The 16,045-nt window shown below is 40.1% G+C and overlaps 1 protein-coding gene across 5 annotated transcripts in view; it reads right to left on the bottom strand.

Moving 5' to 3' along the window:
* Window positions 1–16,045, bottom strand: part of LOC100126867 (FancJ-like protein) — a 76,745-nt gene that overhangs the window by 4,356 nt on the left and 56,344 nt on the right. For 2 of the 5 annotated variants that reach the window (XM_062672830.1, XM_038016178.2), the window contains exons 5-18: window positions 15,483–15,557; window positions 13,671–13,743; window positions 11,929–12,118; window positions 11,049–11,285; window positions 10,056–10,175; window positions 9,092–9,195; window positions 7,844–7,953; window positions 6,595–6,696; window positions 5,323–5,429; window positions 4,476–4,661; window positions 3,548–3,732; window positions 2,964–3,057; window positions 2,279–2,392; window positions 1,994–2,118 (exon numbers count right to left, since the gene is read on the bottom strand). In XM_062672830.1, the coding sequence (XP_062528814.1) occupies window positions 1,994–2,118; window positions 2,279–2,392; window positions 2,964–3,057; window positions 3,548–3,732; window positions 4,476–4,661; window positions 5,323–5,429; window positions 6,595–6,696; window positions 7,844–7,953; window positions 9,092–9,195; window positions 10,056–10,175; window positions 11,049–11,285; window positions 11,929–12,118; window positions 13,671–13,743; window positions 15,483–15,557 (1,822 nt within the window). 5 annotated transcript variants of the gene reach the window in all.

The raw sequence follows: 16,045 nt of genomic DNA, 5'->3' as shown, positions 1-16,045 counted from the left end.
CTCATTATTGTATTTTCATATATTTGTTAGTCGTTTGTTTTGTGTCTCGTTAATTTGTTAATAATCTGTAGTGTATCGTGTTGTCGTAATATAGAACTATTTCTCGTATTGTTTCGTTTAATTTTTTATATCCAGTAAACTCCAGTCGTGCGTCGGAGCGGACACACACACTTTTTTTTATTCCCCTTGTAGGCAGACGAGCATACGACCCACCTGATGGTGAGTGGTTACCGTCGCTCATGAACTTCAGCAATGCCAGGGGCAGAGCCAAGCCGCTGCCTACCGCTTAATACTCTCCATAAGCCTCGTTTGAAGAAGGACATGTCATAGCGCTCGGGAAACACCGTGGAGGGGAGCTCATTCCATAGCCGGATGGTGCGTGGCAAAAAAGATCTCTGGAAGCGCACTGTGGATGATCGCAGTGGCTCCAGGTAGTATGGATGAACTCTACTCCGGTGGCGGGCGGTGCGGTGGTAAAAACGAGATGCCGGTATCATCTCGAATAATTCCTCAGAGCACTCCCCATGGAACATACGATACAAAATACAGAGGGAACCGAAGTCCCTCCGCAGACCCAGAGGTTCAGCTATTATCGACATTACCATAATTAACTAGGTCACAGCACTATCGCATTCCTCAGGATGGACATGAACTCGCGCGCCTACTGTAGGTATCAAACGCTCAAGAGTCGAAACGAATTCAACAATCAGGGGCGGTAATGATTACGTCACCGAGTCTGTCTACTATACGACTTTACTTAATAACCGTCAGAAAAAAAAGAACTTTTCAAAAAACATGTTGCCGTGTATTAAGATAACGATTAAATAAACACATCCATACTTTAATATAATCTTTTCTGTTTCATAAATAATGTCTGGGATAACTCCGGCCGGCGCGTCAGCACTATCACAACGCGCTAACCTTGTATCAGTTGAGTCTTTTCATCAAAGATTAACGGCTTGGCCACTTCTATTTACTACGAGTACTATATCTCTTGGAATTGGACCCATTTATGCAAACAAGAACCAACCTACAATTTGAGTGAAATTGAGTTAAGTACACAGATGCAATCTTAGGTCCATTTTGCAAGAAGAAACTAAGCAACAAAATATGTTTTTACAAGAAAGAACCAACCGGGTTTTTAAAGATTTACTTTATACTGACTACATAAACTATATAAATCTGATATAGTATCTATGCATTTTGCACACTTTGTTTACAAAAGTCTCGTTTTCTCGAAACTAACCTGCTGTGGGTTGGTTCTTGTCTGCATAAATGGGTCCAATTGTAGGATCGAATTATCATTTTCGTTCCATATTCTATATACCCCGTCCGCTCCCCTGATTTTTTGGTATCGCGTATTCTCAGCTGGCACGGGTCGGTACCAATATTCCTACTATCAGTGTCATGAAGCATTCGTGCGTTGAAAATAAGGGTAGGATAGTCCAGTAGTCATCGACCCGCGGCTATTTTACTCCTACGGTTCCTTCGCGAAATGTTTAGTTCAGGCACGGAATATTACTTATTGTCTTGCCTTGTAAGAGACGAGGAAACATTTTGAGAAACAAGGCTATAAAAAGACGTGCCAAAAAATTACTCTTCGAATAAAATTTAGTGGTTTGTTATCTATATTTGGCGCTTTTGGTTGAAAAAGTTGCCGACCACTGGGATAGTCTGTGAAAAAGATGCCGACCACTGGAATAGTCGGTGAAAAAGTTGCCGAGCACTGGGATAGTCTGTGAAAAAGTCGCCGACCACTGGGATAGTCGGTGAAAAAGTTGCGGACGACTGGGATAGTCTGTGAAAAAGATGCCGACCACTGGAATAGTCGGTGAAAAAGTTGCCGACCACTGGGATAGTCTGTGAAAAAGTCGCCGACCACTGGGATAGTCGGTGAAAAAGTTGCGGACCACTGGGATAGTCTGTCTCTCGGGGTGGGTGAGGATGTCTCCGGGAGTAGTTCAGCGGCCCATAAGTAGGGTACGTTGTTCACCTGAAGGCTTGCACGTTGTACCAGTCCCAGCCGCGCATTAACTTCTTCCCATTCGAATGCTTGTCGTTGTATTTCATTTTCTCCGTGACCATCTTGTCTCCGATCGTTGGGAAGGGCACGCCGATCTGATTGTGAAAAAAATACAGGTAAATATATAAATTAATTATCAAGGGGATCAACGAGAAAAATTTCGAGAAAAAACTGTTCAGCCTAAGTAAGTATTTTGAGTGAGTAAGCTAATCACGCGAGTCTTCGACCTCACGTCTCAAGTCATATGAGACTAACCGTCACAACGGCCCTGGCTTGCCGGTCCCTGAAGTCCATGCCCTCGGAGACCTTCCCCCTGTACACGGCGAACAGGATCGCGCCTCGATCCACCTCCGCGGCGCTGTAGTACTCCTTCGAAAGGAAACAAGGATACGAATTGACTACACTGATATTTACTTAACGGCTGTATTTGTTATTCCCTATTTTAAATTTTTTTTTAATGCTTAGATGGGTGGACGAGCTCACAGCCCACCTGGTATTAAGTAGTTATTGGAGCCTATAAACATTTACAAAGTAAATGCGCCACCCAACTTATAAGTTCTAAGGTCTCAAGTATAGTTACAACGGCTGCCACGCCCTACAAACCGAAACGCATTACTGCTTCACGGCAGAAGTAGGTAGGGTGGTGGTACCTACCATGCGGACTCACAAGAGATCCTACCACCAGTAATTACTTGACTGTACTGAGTGACTAGTAATTATTTGACTTATCTCTGTGTCAGGAATGCGGGAGGAAATGCTTGTTCAAGTATTGTACACTGAAGTATATAAAGAACGACGTGTACATCAACATATTTTCTAGAAAAATAACATTACGATTTTCGTAAAAAATAATCTAATTATAATAAAAAATGCGAAATCAAACCGTAAAAGTTTTAGTATATTGAACTAAGTATTGCACAGTTGGATGCCACGTTCTTACCTTCATAATTTCGTCATGATCAGTCGTATTGTCGCTCTCCTTAAATATATATTTTAGGCTATTCAATTTGTCCCACAAGCCAGTTTGTTGCCATCTGTAAAAAAAATGTTGCCAGCACTAAAAAAAATATCCAAATTAAGAAGATAAGTGTCGTTATTTTTTAATTATCTATTGATCTGTTTTAATGCGTTTTTTTCGCTTCAAATACTTTCGGAATTGTCTTGAAAATTATTAATTTTATGTTGAAATTGGTGGGCACAAATATATAAGTTTATGTTTGTTAAAATTATTTTGTCGGTTATTATCCTTTTTTATTTTAGCTCTAGTTCGGCAGACGAGACTGACCGTAATTGCCACTCATCTTTAGACCTGAGGTGGAAGTCTTCATTGCATAACGGCTGACTCAATCTAAAAACCACAGATTATGATTGTCTCTCGGCAGAATATTTATTATTGTAATTGTATCACCTTGTTAGTGGGGGGAAGTGTAGCAACAAGGCTTTATCAACTAAAAATGACGTCGTGATGTTTCAATCTTCTGTTTAAAAGTTTTTATAATACAGTATGTTTGTGGTAAGTGGTACCTTTGATGTAGCAACCTCATGGATGTGTACGAGGAATGAAAGCACAGCACTCCATGGGGCGTGACGTCACACACCCTCAATATAGCCTTCCCTATGGAATCCTGTACTTGTTTCTTCTCCATATTATCCTTCGTACATTTCAATTGTTCCGAGCTCTCGCAGTTTCTTAACGTTCCTATCCATACCTAGAATGAATCATACGTCGAATGGTGCGCTCATGAATGCTCACGGCCAATAGGGCAGATTCGCGGTTATACTCGGTATCCGGTACATTCAGCATCTGTTGAAGGATTCGTATATGGCTGAGAGAGACTCGCCTTTAAAAAATTGGTTCGATTTTGATGACATTTTCAGGAAATCCAAAGATCAAAATCAAAATTTGGACATCAAATCAAGTTTGTGACTAGTAACTCATAAAATTGTATTATTTTTTAAAAAGCTTTGGTTGTACAACACTTATATGACATTTTGCAAATAAAATTGACTTTTTAAAATTATTTTTTTAATTACTTAGATGGATAGACGAGCTCACAGCCCACTTGGTGTCAAGTAGTTACCGGAGCCCATGGACATCTACAACATAAATGCCGTCACCCACTTTGAAATATGAGTTCTAAGGTCTCAGTGTAGTTACAACGGTCGCCTCATCCTTCAAACCGAAACGCATTACTGCTTCACGGCAGAAATAGGCAGGGTGGTGGTACCTACCCGTGCGGACTCACAAGAGGTCCTACCACCAGACTATCTCCGTAACATAATTTTTTTTTTTTTTTTTTTTATTGCCCTTGTAGGCAGACGAGCATACGGCCCACCTGATGGTGAGTGGTTACCGTCGCCCATGGACTTCAGCAATGCCAGGGGCAGAGCCAAGCCGCTGCCTACCGTCACTGTGCCGGATTGTACTTTTAATACAATATATACAACTCACCCGTTCTCTAGAGATGACGTGGTTCAAACACGACACGTTGAACTCGGCGCCGAGCTCGTGCTTCATGCTGCCCACGGGCGACAGTGTACCGGAGGCCAGTATTATAGATCTAGCCTTCGTCAGACCCTCGAACAGCACCGCCGGACTCATGCATAGAAGACGTATCGATATGTTCGCACCTTTGAACTGGGAATATAAATTTAAGCAAGTTATTATGTAGAGGTCTTCTATCGAGTTGGTGCATTGCTTGGTGGGCCCCTGTGACATATGATATTAGTTGTATTACATTTCGCGCCGTAGAAAAAAAAAACAGTGAACGGGCATCGTTTTTTTTTGCAACTTGGTGCACGTGAATGAAGTGAAACTTCTTTTTCAATGTGTAGTATTGTCGTTTTCATCATTTTTTAACCTTAAATCAGATTGCTCTTGTAATAGGGAATGCTGTGTATAAGAGATGCGACATCTTCAACACTTCTATTATATATATTTTAAATTATAGAAAGAAAAATAAATAAATAATATTTATTTAAATGCTTCATCAAAATATTGGATGCTACTCGTTGCTAACGCTCGCGCTGGCCTGTACCAGGTATACTACGCGCATGCGCTCGAATGCCACGCATTCACTCTCGCTCTCTCTCTTTCTAGTATGGTAACGTTAAACGTTTAACGCAACTTTGTTAGAAGTCGCATTAGAAGTTTCACTTCAATAATAATTTAAAACAAAATCTTTTTTATTTTCGTCTTGTCTAGATTCACCTTAACTACACAATTTGGCGGCAATCTGTTTTCAAGGAAAATAAAACATAATTAAGCACTCGTTTAAAGTTGAATTTCCCACACGCACCTCGCCGGTATACGACCGTCGCCGATAGAGCGCGCGCGAGTCGTCACCCTTCAGCAACATCGGCACGAAGTCTTCGGCGTGTTTACATTCGTCCTTGAAAAGGTACCCTGCACATAAATACGAAAACAAATTAAAAAAATAACCGCTTAAAAATAATACTAGTGGCCCCGCAGTAGTCGAAATTCGACCATAATTAATTGAAATTATAAGTTTGTAAATTATTATGGTTCTATTGTCAAACACTATTATACTTCTAAAATCACAAATTTTTACGCCAAAACTACACTATAGATAAATTAGAAAAATAATATTAAAGACAAAATATATTAATCTATTCTCAAATGGACCACAGACTTTAAACGATAAAAAAAATTATATGTATGTGTTGTGTCAAATACAAGGTACTGTGTATAATGTTTTTTTTTATTGATTTAATGTATTTTTTATGGTAATAAAAAATATATAGCATTCTGCGCTCCTTCTCTATATTCTCTATAAGTGTGAGAAATTTTATACTCCTCCTTCGGCGCAATTTTCGTAAAAAGGGTACAAACTTTTTGCTTCACGTATTAATTAATACATAGATTCTATTTAACCTCGGTATTAGTCAAAATTAATAAAACCATTGTATTGTCATCGATTCTTGGGTGAGTGGAAAAATAATTTAAATCAATCGGAAGTCTTGAGAGCAATTCCATAGACAAATAGGTTAAATTAATAAACGTCATGAAATAAAAATTTGCCTATCTATAATATGATAAAACTGATATCAATGTCTGTATGTGTATTGAAGATTTTTTGAAGTGAAACTTCTTTAGGTGCGTTGAAAGTAAAATTTAACTCGCTACAGATTCGTTACGGCTAGAGAGAAAATATACAACTTAGGACGAGCGAGAGTGAGAAACTAGACAGAGCGTCTCGCGACCCACTCGACCGTGTAGAGAGGGAGAAAGCGGGCTAGATCATTTCTTTTATACACAGCATTCCCTATTGTCAGATAAATTTGATTTAAGGATGAAAAATGACGAAAACCACTAGAGAAGTTTCACTTCTTTCACGTGCACCAAGTTGCACGCGCACCATTTTTTTCTTCATATAAAATCGATTCGAAGCGTTTGTTAAGACGAATACTGTCATGAATAAAAAAATATGGTACAAAAAAAAAAACACGGAACATTGCTGATTTTATCTCCATAGACTTCCGATACGACTGTAATGAGCTTGTACAGACAGACAATGTGCTTTTTCACATTAAAACCTATCCTCACTTACCGAGAGCGGAGTCCATTGTTTCCAACAAGGCGATCGTGTGTTGTCCCACACCGTACAAATCATCTTGCATACGTAACAGCTTCGATAAATGAAAATTGAAATCTGAAAAACATAATAACATCGTGTATGACAATTGCGTAGTTGAGTGTACGAGCTCACGGCCCACCTGGTGATAAGTGGTTACTGGAGCCCATAGACATCTACAACGTAAATGCGCCACCCACCTTCAGATATAAGTTCTAAGGTCTCAAGTATAGTTACAACGGCTGCCCCACCCTTCAAACTGAAACACCATTACTGCTTCACGGTAGAAATAGGCGGCGTGGTGGTACCTACCCGTGCGGACTCACAACACGTTCTACCACTAGTAAAAATTGTATTAAACAAATAAACTAATGCTCATTCGCTCCGGCTCACAACAATTTAGGTAGTACTGATAGAAAGACACTTCCCATTCTCTAGTGAAGCCTTTAATCGACCCTTGAGAACAAATTTTAAGTAACAACAGTTTGGCTACAAAAAAAGTTATTTGACCTCTGACGTCATCACCAAAGCCAGTTAACCCTTCGACTGCTGGTAGGTCACCGGTGCCCTACGCGGCGCACTGAAGTCATTATGTCAATTTCTCTCTTCGATCATCTTACTGTTGCGCTCTAGGGTTCGGGATTAATAAAATTCTACCGAATTACAAGTTAACGCTGTATTTAATACTTAGAACACTTAACAAACATTCGCTTGTTCCGCTTCGCTTCAGGTGATCCGTTCGCAGTTTCGCTTCGAGTAGTTCCGATTACTGACTGCATGCCATCTCTACAACGCTTTTATAGCCGATACCACATCCCTAGAATAATCGTGAATATTCCACACATTTCGACCATTGTGTTTCCGGTATCTGATAATAGATGGCGTTGCACTTCTGGAGAGTTCTAGGTGCTACTAGATCCTTCGATATTCGTTCGACTATTCGGCGATAGATGGCGTTACTCTTACCGGCGTAACAATACTATAGTGCCGGAATATCTAGTAGATTCTGGCAAAGACGAATCCAAAGATACTGAGAATGATCTATTTCTAAGAGACCTAAAAAAACTAAAACATACATTAACATACAAAAGAAGGCCATCCAGATGATTTAGTAGCAGAAATGGACGTAATCACTTCAGTGCGCCGCGTAGGGCACCGGTGACCTACACGGCAACCAAAAGTTTAATTATAATCTATTCAGTAATAAAGTATTAAACGTTCTCACTATGATAATTGTTTTGTCCGATGCCATTTTCATTTAGCATAGCCATGAACTCGTTCATGTTCCACATGTCGGTGTTCTCGCGCGATACGCGATCGGATTGTTCTATTAGACTGAAAATTAAAATAGTAAAATTATTAACACGTTGACTGCCGTATAGGTCAAAAGTGCCCTACGCAGCGCACTGATGAAACTATATCGATTTCTCTCTTCGATCTTCTATGAAGTCATCGTGGCCTAAAGAATACGACGTCCGGTGCATTCGTATGTAGCGATGCACCGGTGTTCGAATCCCGCAGGCGGGTACCAATTTTTCTAATGAAATACGTACTCAACAAATGTTCACCATTGACTTCCACGGTGAAGGAATAACATCGTGTAATAAAAATGAAACCCGCAAAATTATAATTTGCGTAATTACTCGTGGTAGGACTTCTTGTAAGTCCGCACGGGTACGTACCACCACCCTGCCTATTTCTGCCGTGAAGCAGTAATGCGTTTCGGTTTGAAGGGTGGGGCAGCCGTTCTAATTATACTTGAGACCTTAGAACTTATATCTCAAGGTGGGTGGCGCATTTACGTTGTAGATGTCTATGGGCTCCAGTAACCATTTAACACCAGGTGGGCTGTGACCTCGTCCACCCATCTAAGCAATAAAAAAAATAAAAAAAAAACTAAGGCGACGGGATATCTAATAGGCTCCGGGAAAGACGAATCCGCAGATACTGAGAATGAATCTATTTTTAAAAGACCGAAAATGACTAAAACATACATTGGCAAACAAAAGGAAATAAAGCCAGGCAATCCAGGCGCTCAGTAAAAGAAATTAACATAATTACTTCACTGCGCCGCGTAGGGCATAGGTGACCTGCATGCCAGTCAACGTGTTAATAATGATTACTGAAGTCGTCGTGGTCTAAAGGATAAGACGTCCGGTCCATTCGTATCGAGCGATGCGACTGTACCGTGGTTCGAAACCCGCAGTCAGGCATCAACTTAGCCCACTGAGTTTCTCGCCGGATTTTGTCATTTGGTTTCAGATTGAGCAAAGCGTATACTATACAAGAGACTTAAATCTCATGTCTCAAAGTAGGCGACGGTTTCGATAGCCACTTAACACCTGGTAGACCGTGAGCTTGTTCACCTATCTTAAGCATTTAAGATTATATCTGATCAACAGGTATCATGGTATCAGCCATGAAGGCTATGCTAGAAGAATAAAGGGAATTCGTTTAATAAGTAAAGTCTTACCACTTATCCCATATTTGTAATGTCTTGATGAAAAAATCTATTGTTTCCCCTCTTGCAGCCTCATCCTGGCCCATCTTAACGTACCTCTTGGCGTACTGCAGTTGCTGTAATTATTTCATTTTATTACTTTATACGTTGTTTTAGGAATTTACAGGCAGATCCCTTGAAAGTGCTGGTAAATGTGGAATTCTACGAAAGATATCCATACCGTGGGCATCCAGCTATTGATATAACAATGCTGATGATCAGACATAAATATTACATTATAATTTATTCATATTTAAGTGTTAGTCTCGCGGCTATTCATGTTTTAAATCTGACGGTATTTTGTCACATAAATTTTACAGGAAGGCACTGTAACATTTATGTCTGTTATGTAATATGTTTCTTAAAATAGATGCTGCCGATATTGATGGCTGTTTCGTGTTATCATTTACAGTAGAGTATGTTTTATTTTAGAAAAATATAGAATCAAAACAAATGCCAAAGATTAGGCATAAAAAGTACAATAGTGATCTCTCCCAGAGAATCATCCGATGGACTAGAATCCTCTAAGCAAATAAAATAACCACCGTGTACTATCGATCAATAAAAGGATATAGAATTAAATATCGATGATATCATGTTAATTGTACTATTTTAAACATAATAATCAATAAACAATTTAAACACATCACTTTTGCCATAAATACCCGTCACGATTGCACCATATCAAAGTTACATCAATCATTTTACCTTAAGTATAAATTAAATACATTGACATTCAATCAGTTTGCTTAGTGCGAGTTTTTAAACGTTCTCTAAAGCGTAAAAGTTAGCTCATATTTGTATGGAATAGGATCGTTTGCGTACATTTGCCGCTAGGGGCGCTGTTCCAACTGCATACAAAGTTGGGTTAACTTTTACGCTATCGAGAACATTAAGAAACTCGCACTAAGCACACTGTTTTATTGATAACACTGACATCAACAGCTTCAGATATCCGTCTCCTCTCGATGGTGCAGGTGGCCTCGTCTCTGCAGATGTCTTCGATGTTGTGCCCTTCGTCTATAACGACTATGTTGTCTGCTAAATTGATCCTCATCTGTGAGAGAAATCACGTAGTATTTCGTTAAGACGTGTATATGATCGGAGGTTATGCTTCACCGAATGTGTAGGCGAGCTCAGGGGCTCAGCTTGGGAAACTTTGCTAACAGAAGCCCTAGCAAGAGCAATTCTTCGTTGAATCTACCACCGGATCGGAATAGCGAGCCACTGAGATAATCGGCGAGAAACACAGCGGGCTGTGTCTATAGGTTAATGCGCTCGTCGAACTTTTTACGAGAATGGTGACCGGTGGTCTAAAAGCACTGAGAGTGTATCAGGAGAACGATATGACATGCCTATGTTATGGGAATTTTCCCCGCGCCTCCACGATATGAAGGTTTCCGTGCCGTGCCTTTTTCTCGAAGAATAACTATTCCAGTCTAGTATTCAGTTGTTACGCGCTGGGGTTTGGGATAAATAAAAATTCTACCGAAGTATAAATTGAAACTATATAAACACTATTAACTTAACGAGCACTGTAAAATTCTCAATTCGTTTTTTCCGCTTCGCTTCAGGTGATCCGTTCCCTGTTCCGAGTAGTTACGACTGCTAACTGCGTGCCATCTCAACAACGCTTTTATAGTCGATACGGCATCCCTAGATTTATCGAGTACATTTTGGGCAAGTCGAGTAGCTTCGATGCGGGTTTCTGCTATCTGACAATGGACGGCGTTGTGCTTCTCGATTTTACTAGTACCTTCGATATTCGTTCGGCTATTCGGCGATAGATGGCATTACTCTTGCCGACGTAACAATATAAAATATCATATCACAAGTAAACTAGCTCGTAAATCGAAAGTCCCGTATATTACCGTCGGGTCCCAAAACCCGATCTATTACCTAAAGTTGAATCTACTTTTATGAATCTTACCCGCTCCCTAATGAAAGGGTTGATCAGATAGTTGTAAGGACAGAAGATGATTTTTGCTTTTGCGGCCATGCTCTTGGCAGCGAAGTAAGGGCAGGCCTTCAGTTTCGCTCCGGCTTCGACCAAGTCCTCGATGTCGAAGGCCGGGGGCAAGTTGCTGTGCGTCAACGACATTCGGTTGTCGTAGAATTTGCAGCTTGACGTTTGCGGTGATGACGTATTCATCAGACTTGATTTGGTCTGGAAGAAAATGGGGGCAAGTTTTCGTGACAATTTCAAAATTAAAAAGGCCGGTTCATTGTGGCGGACTATGGGAGAGGTTTACATTCAGCAACAGAGATACAGGCTGACGATGTCTTTTTCTGGACGTCAGCAATGCCAGGGGTACAGCCAAGTCGCTTGTCTGCATTTCGATATAACTAACTATTAGACGCCTGTAGATCTCTATCTCCCCTTAATTTAACAGTTATAAGGGTAGGAAAGCACTTCACTAGGCGTTCGGCAGCATTGCCATTGTGTTCTCTCGTGTTTCGGTCTTCTGCGGCCAAAAGGCACTACTTAAACAATATAGCCTTTTTTTCGGGCCAGGGGCCGAACCTCTTACCAGGTCCCTGCGCTTAGGGGGCGCGCGCGGTATGTGGGACTTGACAATCCGCTGATGTTAGGAGCAGACCGCGAGCCCAAGGAGTTTTAGGGTCCTACCACACTAAGCGACTCCCCTGCACTCTTACACTCAACCTACCTAACCTTAGCTTATCTGATACGAGTTGCAGTCGGTGGCGTTAATTACGTTGCAATTGTTACTGGGTAAGAACCATATATGAAATCTAATCTACATTAAAGCTTAGTACTGATAATTAAACAAAATAATCTGTTTACTCACTTTGATGCACTCAGCGCACATATCGTCCTTGGTTTTCCAGATTTTACGATCGAATGGCATTAGACAGGTCCGGTCTCTGCCGGCCAGTATCGACATACGTATCTCCTTGCAGTAGACCGTGCGTTTGAACTCTTTGATCACCTGCTGTAGCTGTTTGTGGGTTCTGGTGCCGTAGTACACGACTGGAACCCTAATATAGCACTGGTCTGACGTCTTTTCATTCTATCATAATGCGCGAAATACACACAAACGGAGTAAGGCTTAAAACCGCTTTCAGACTACGCTATATTAAAATAGCATATCGTCGTTGTCAAACCAAAATCTGCTATGTGCAAAAACTCTAATTTTAATTAACAAGTAAAAAGATTTTCGTATAAAACTTTATATAACGGTGAATTTTTAAGAACTATATCAAATGTAGCAGTTTTTTTTATACGGTAGATAGGGCTGTGAACTATACTCTCTGTATACTCTCTATACATCATACATTGTAATGGACACGTTCACAGTGTACTGTACTATATATATATATATATATATTATCGGCTAAGTATAGGCTGCTATACTATATGGCACTATAGTATAATAAGCAGGTTTTGGCGCGGCTAAGGCGTGGAACGGATACGGCACGGACGCGATTTAAATTATATAGAAGAAGCGAAGTGACGGCACGATGCGTCATTATATTTACTGGTGGTAGAACGCCTTGTGAGTCCGCACGGGTAGGTACCACCGCCCTGGCTATTTCTGCCATGAAGCAGTAATGCGTTTCGGTTTGAAGGGCCGGCAGCCGTTGTAACTATACTGAGACCTTAGAACTTATATCTCAATGTGGGTGGCGCATTTACATTCTAGATGTCTATGGGCTCCAGTAACCACTAAACACCAGGTGGACTGTGAGCTCGTCCACTCATCTAAGCAATAAAAAAAAGAATATATAAATTCGTTGCGATAGCATGTCTTCCTCTTCAGATAACGAAGATGCGCTTGCTTTGCTGTAACTCATTAATGTTGTGACTGCTAGGCTCGCCTGCGCCGCGCCACTTGAGTGTAATTCACAATATGTCTCCTTAGTACATTTTGTATGAAAAAGTTTTGCGTATTTCGCGCCTAAGGCAATTATTAAATAAAATCTTGTTGCACGCAAACGTCATGTCCCACAATCGAAGTAATTTTAATTGAATACTTACTACTTAATACGTCTTGTGAGCCCGCACGAGTAGGTACCAACCACCCTACAGCTTATCTCCGCCGTGAAGCAGTAATGCGTTCCGGTTTGAAGGGTGGGGCAATCGTTGTACTATAGAACTGAGATTTAGAACTCATGTCTCAAGGTGGGTGCCTGTATTTACTTGGTTGATGACCGTGGGCTCAAGTAACCACTTAACAGCATGTGGGTTATGAGCTCGTCCATCCATCTAATCTATAAAACAACCTACTATACACATACTACTCCTGCCGTGAGGCAGTTGTGCATTCCGGTTTGAAAGGTGGGGCAGCCGTTGTAACTATACTGAGACCTTATAACTTATATCTCAACGTGGGTGGCGCATTTACATTATAGATGAGCTTCGGTAACTTCTTAACACCAAGTGAGTGGTGAGCTTACTCACCCGTTAAGCAAAAAAAAAACTTGAAAAATTACTTATCGGCGTATATATAGTTGTGGCAGCTGTAATATGAACTAAACATTAGAGAAACACATATAAATATGACTCATACTGATCAGAAATTCTACATACCGTTCATGTTTCGGCGGGTTCTGTGAGTTAGACGGAGACCGTGGAGAGTCAGATATATTGGTAATGTTCTCAGCTAGACAATAAAAAAACTTTTTGTAATATGTATATTCCAAGTTAATTTTTGTTTACTTACTGAAGGTAAGTAAAGTTGAAGTCGTCGTGGCCTAAAGGATAAGACTTCCGGTGGATTCGTATCGAGCGAATGCGAACACCCACCCGTTCGAATCCCGCAGGCCAGTACCAATAATGAAATACGTACTTAACAAATGTTCTCGATTTTGAAGTCGTCGTGGCCTAAAGGATAAGACGTCCGGTGCATTCGTATCGAGCGATGCACCAGTGTTCGAATCCCGCAATTTTTATAATGAAATACGTACTTAACAAATGTTCTCGATTGACTTCCACGGTGAAGGAATAACATCGTGTAATAAAAATCAAACCCGCAAAATTATAATTTGCTTAATTAGTGGTGGTAGGACGTCTTGTGAGTCCGCACGGGTAGGTACCACCACGCTGCCTATTTCTGCCGTGAAGCAATAATGCGTTTCAGTTTGACAAGTGGAGCAGACGTTGTAACTATACTGAGACCTTAGAACTCCTATCTCAACCGGTAACTACTTAACACCAGGTGGGCCGTCAGCTCGTCCACCCATGATAACAATTAAAAAAAAAGATAGTAAAGGTTGTGAATAGTGTAATGGCGAATGGTCAGTGTGTTCAAATTGTGATATCTATGAATTCTGGTATCCCTTTAACAATGGGTGCGCTTTGATATTCAAATGTCGACGAATAATACCTAAGTAGGTACTTCGTGACCACACAGCTGTAAAGTATCCGTGAAGTTGGAAATAATAGGATGCTTTTTTTGTATTGCCCTTGTAGGCAGACGATCATATGGCCCACCTGATGGTGAGTGGTTACCGTCGCCCATGGACTTCAGCAGTGCCAGGGACAGAGCCAAGCCGCTGCCCACCGCTAAATGATGCCAATAATAAACGCGAGAATAAACCGTAAAATTAGTTTTATCGTAAATTTAGTAGTGCAAAGCTATTTGGTTTAAGCGACATTTCGGTTAATACGCGACATTTAACTTTGTAATTAAAGATCCGTTTTATTCGGTACTAGCGACCCGCCTTCGCTTCGCTTCGGAAACTGTAATTTATTATTGATTTCTCCACTGTTTAATGGATGTTATTATACATATAAACCTGCTTCTTCAATCACTCTATCTATTAAAAAAAGCCGCATCAAAATCCGTTGCGTAGTTTTAAAGATTTAAGCATATCAAATCAAATCAAATCAAAAAATATTTCATACATTTATATAATACTAGCGACCCGCCCTCGCTTCGCTTCGGAAACATTAAAAACACATGAAACAAAAAAAAAAAAAAAATTAAAAAAAGTAGCCTATGTTCATCAGGGACAATGTCGGCTTCTAATGGAAAAAGAATTTTTCAAATCGGTCCAGTAGTTTCGGAGCCTATTCGAAACAAACAAACAAACAAATCTTTCCTCTTTATAATATTAGTATAGATATTTAATATTTCATACATAGAGGCAGACAGATATAGGGACAGAGAAAGCGACTTTGTTTTATACTATGTAGTGATTACGAGTAGTATCAACAATTCGATGTTTTTAATTCAACTTGAATTACGTTAACCACATATAATAGTTTTTTTTGGTCATGGATTTTTTTTCGAATTTAAACTTTAAATTGATTTTCTGTAAAGTTGTAAAAATGTCGTTTAAATCAAACAGCCTTTCATCTGTCGATTTTTTTTTTCAAATCATACTATAACTGACTAACCTTTGTATTTCTTTCGGGTTTGGGATTGTTCTTCATCTATGCTGGTAGCTCCGTGTGTACCCATGGTATTTGTATCTATATAAAAAAATTTCAAAGATTTTATGTCAGATACTTAATCCTGAATAGCATGTTTGCGAGTTTACTCTTCGGGTTTATCCTGTTCTAAAACTATGCGTTCTTTTTTTTTTATTTCCCACTAGCTGACCCGGCAGACTTCGTAGTGCCTCAATCGATAAATAAAAGACCTAAACTTTTGTATAAAATAAACTTAAAACACATCAAAGGAAAAACAAAACTGTTATGTTTATTTAATTTCGAACATTTTCATATTTATATACCTTTTAAACCTTCTTTGGACTTCCACAAATAATTCAAGACCAAAATTAGCCAAATCGGTCCAGCCGTTCTCGAGTTTTAGCGACACTAACGAACAGCAATTCATTTATATATATATATTGATGTAGGCAGACGAGCATACGGCCCACCTGGTGGTGAGTGGTTACCGTCGCCCATGGACTTCAGCAATTCCAGGGGCAGAGCCAAGCCGCTGCCTGTCGTTGGTG

The sequence above is a fragment of the Bombyx mori genome, chromosome 16, assembly GCF_030269925.1.
Source record: "Bombyx mori chromosome 16, ASM3026992v2".
In the NCBI taxonomy this organism is placed as follows: Eukaryota; Metazoa; Arthropoda; class Insecta; order Lepidoptera; family Bombycidae; genus Bombyx; species Bombyx mori.
Note: the sequence above shows the minus strand (reverse complement) of the source record. Positions and strands in the feature narration are given on the sequence as shown.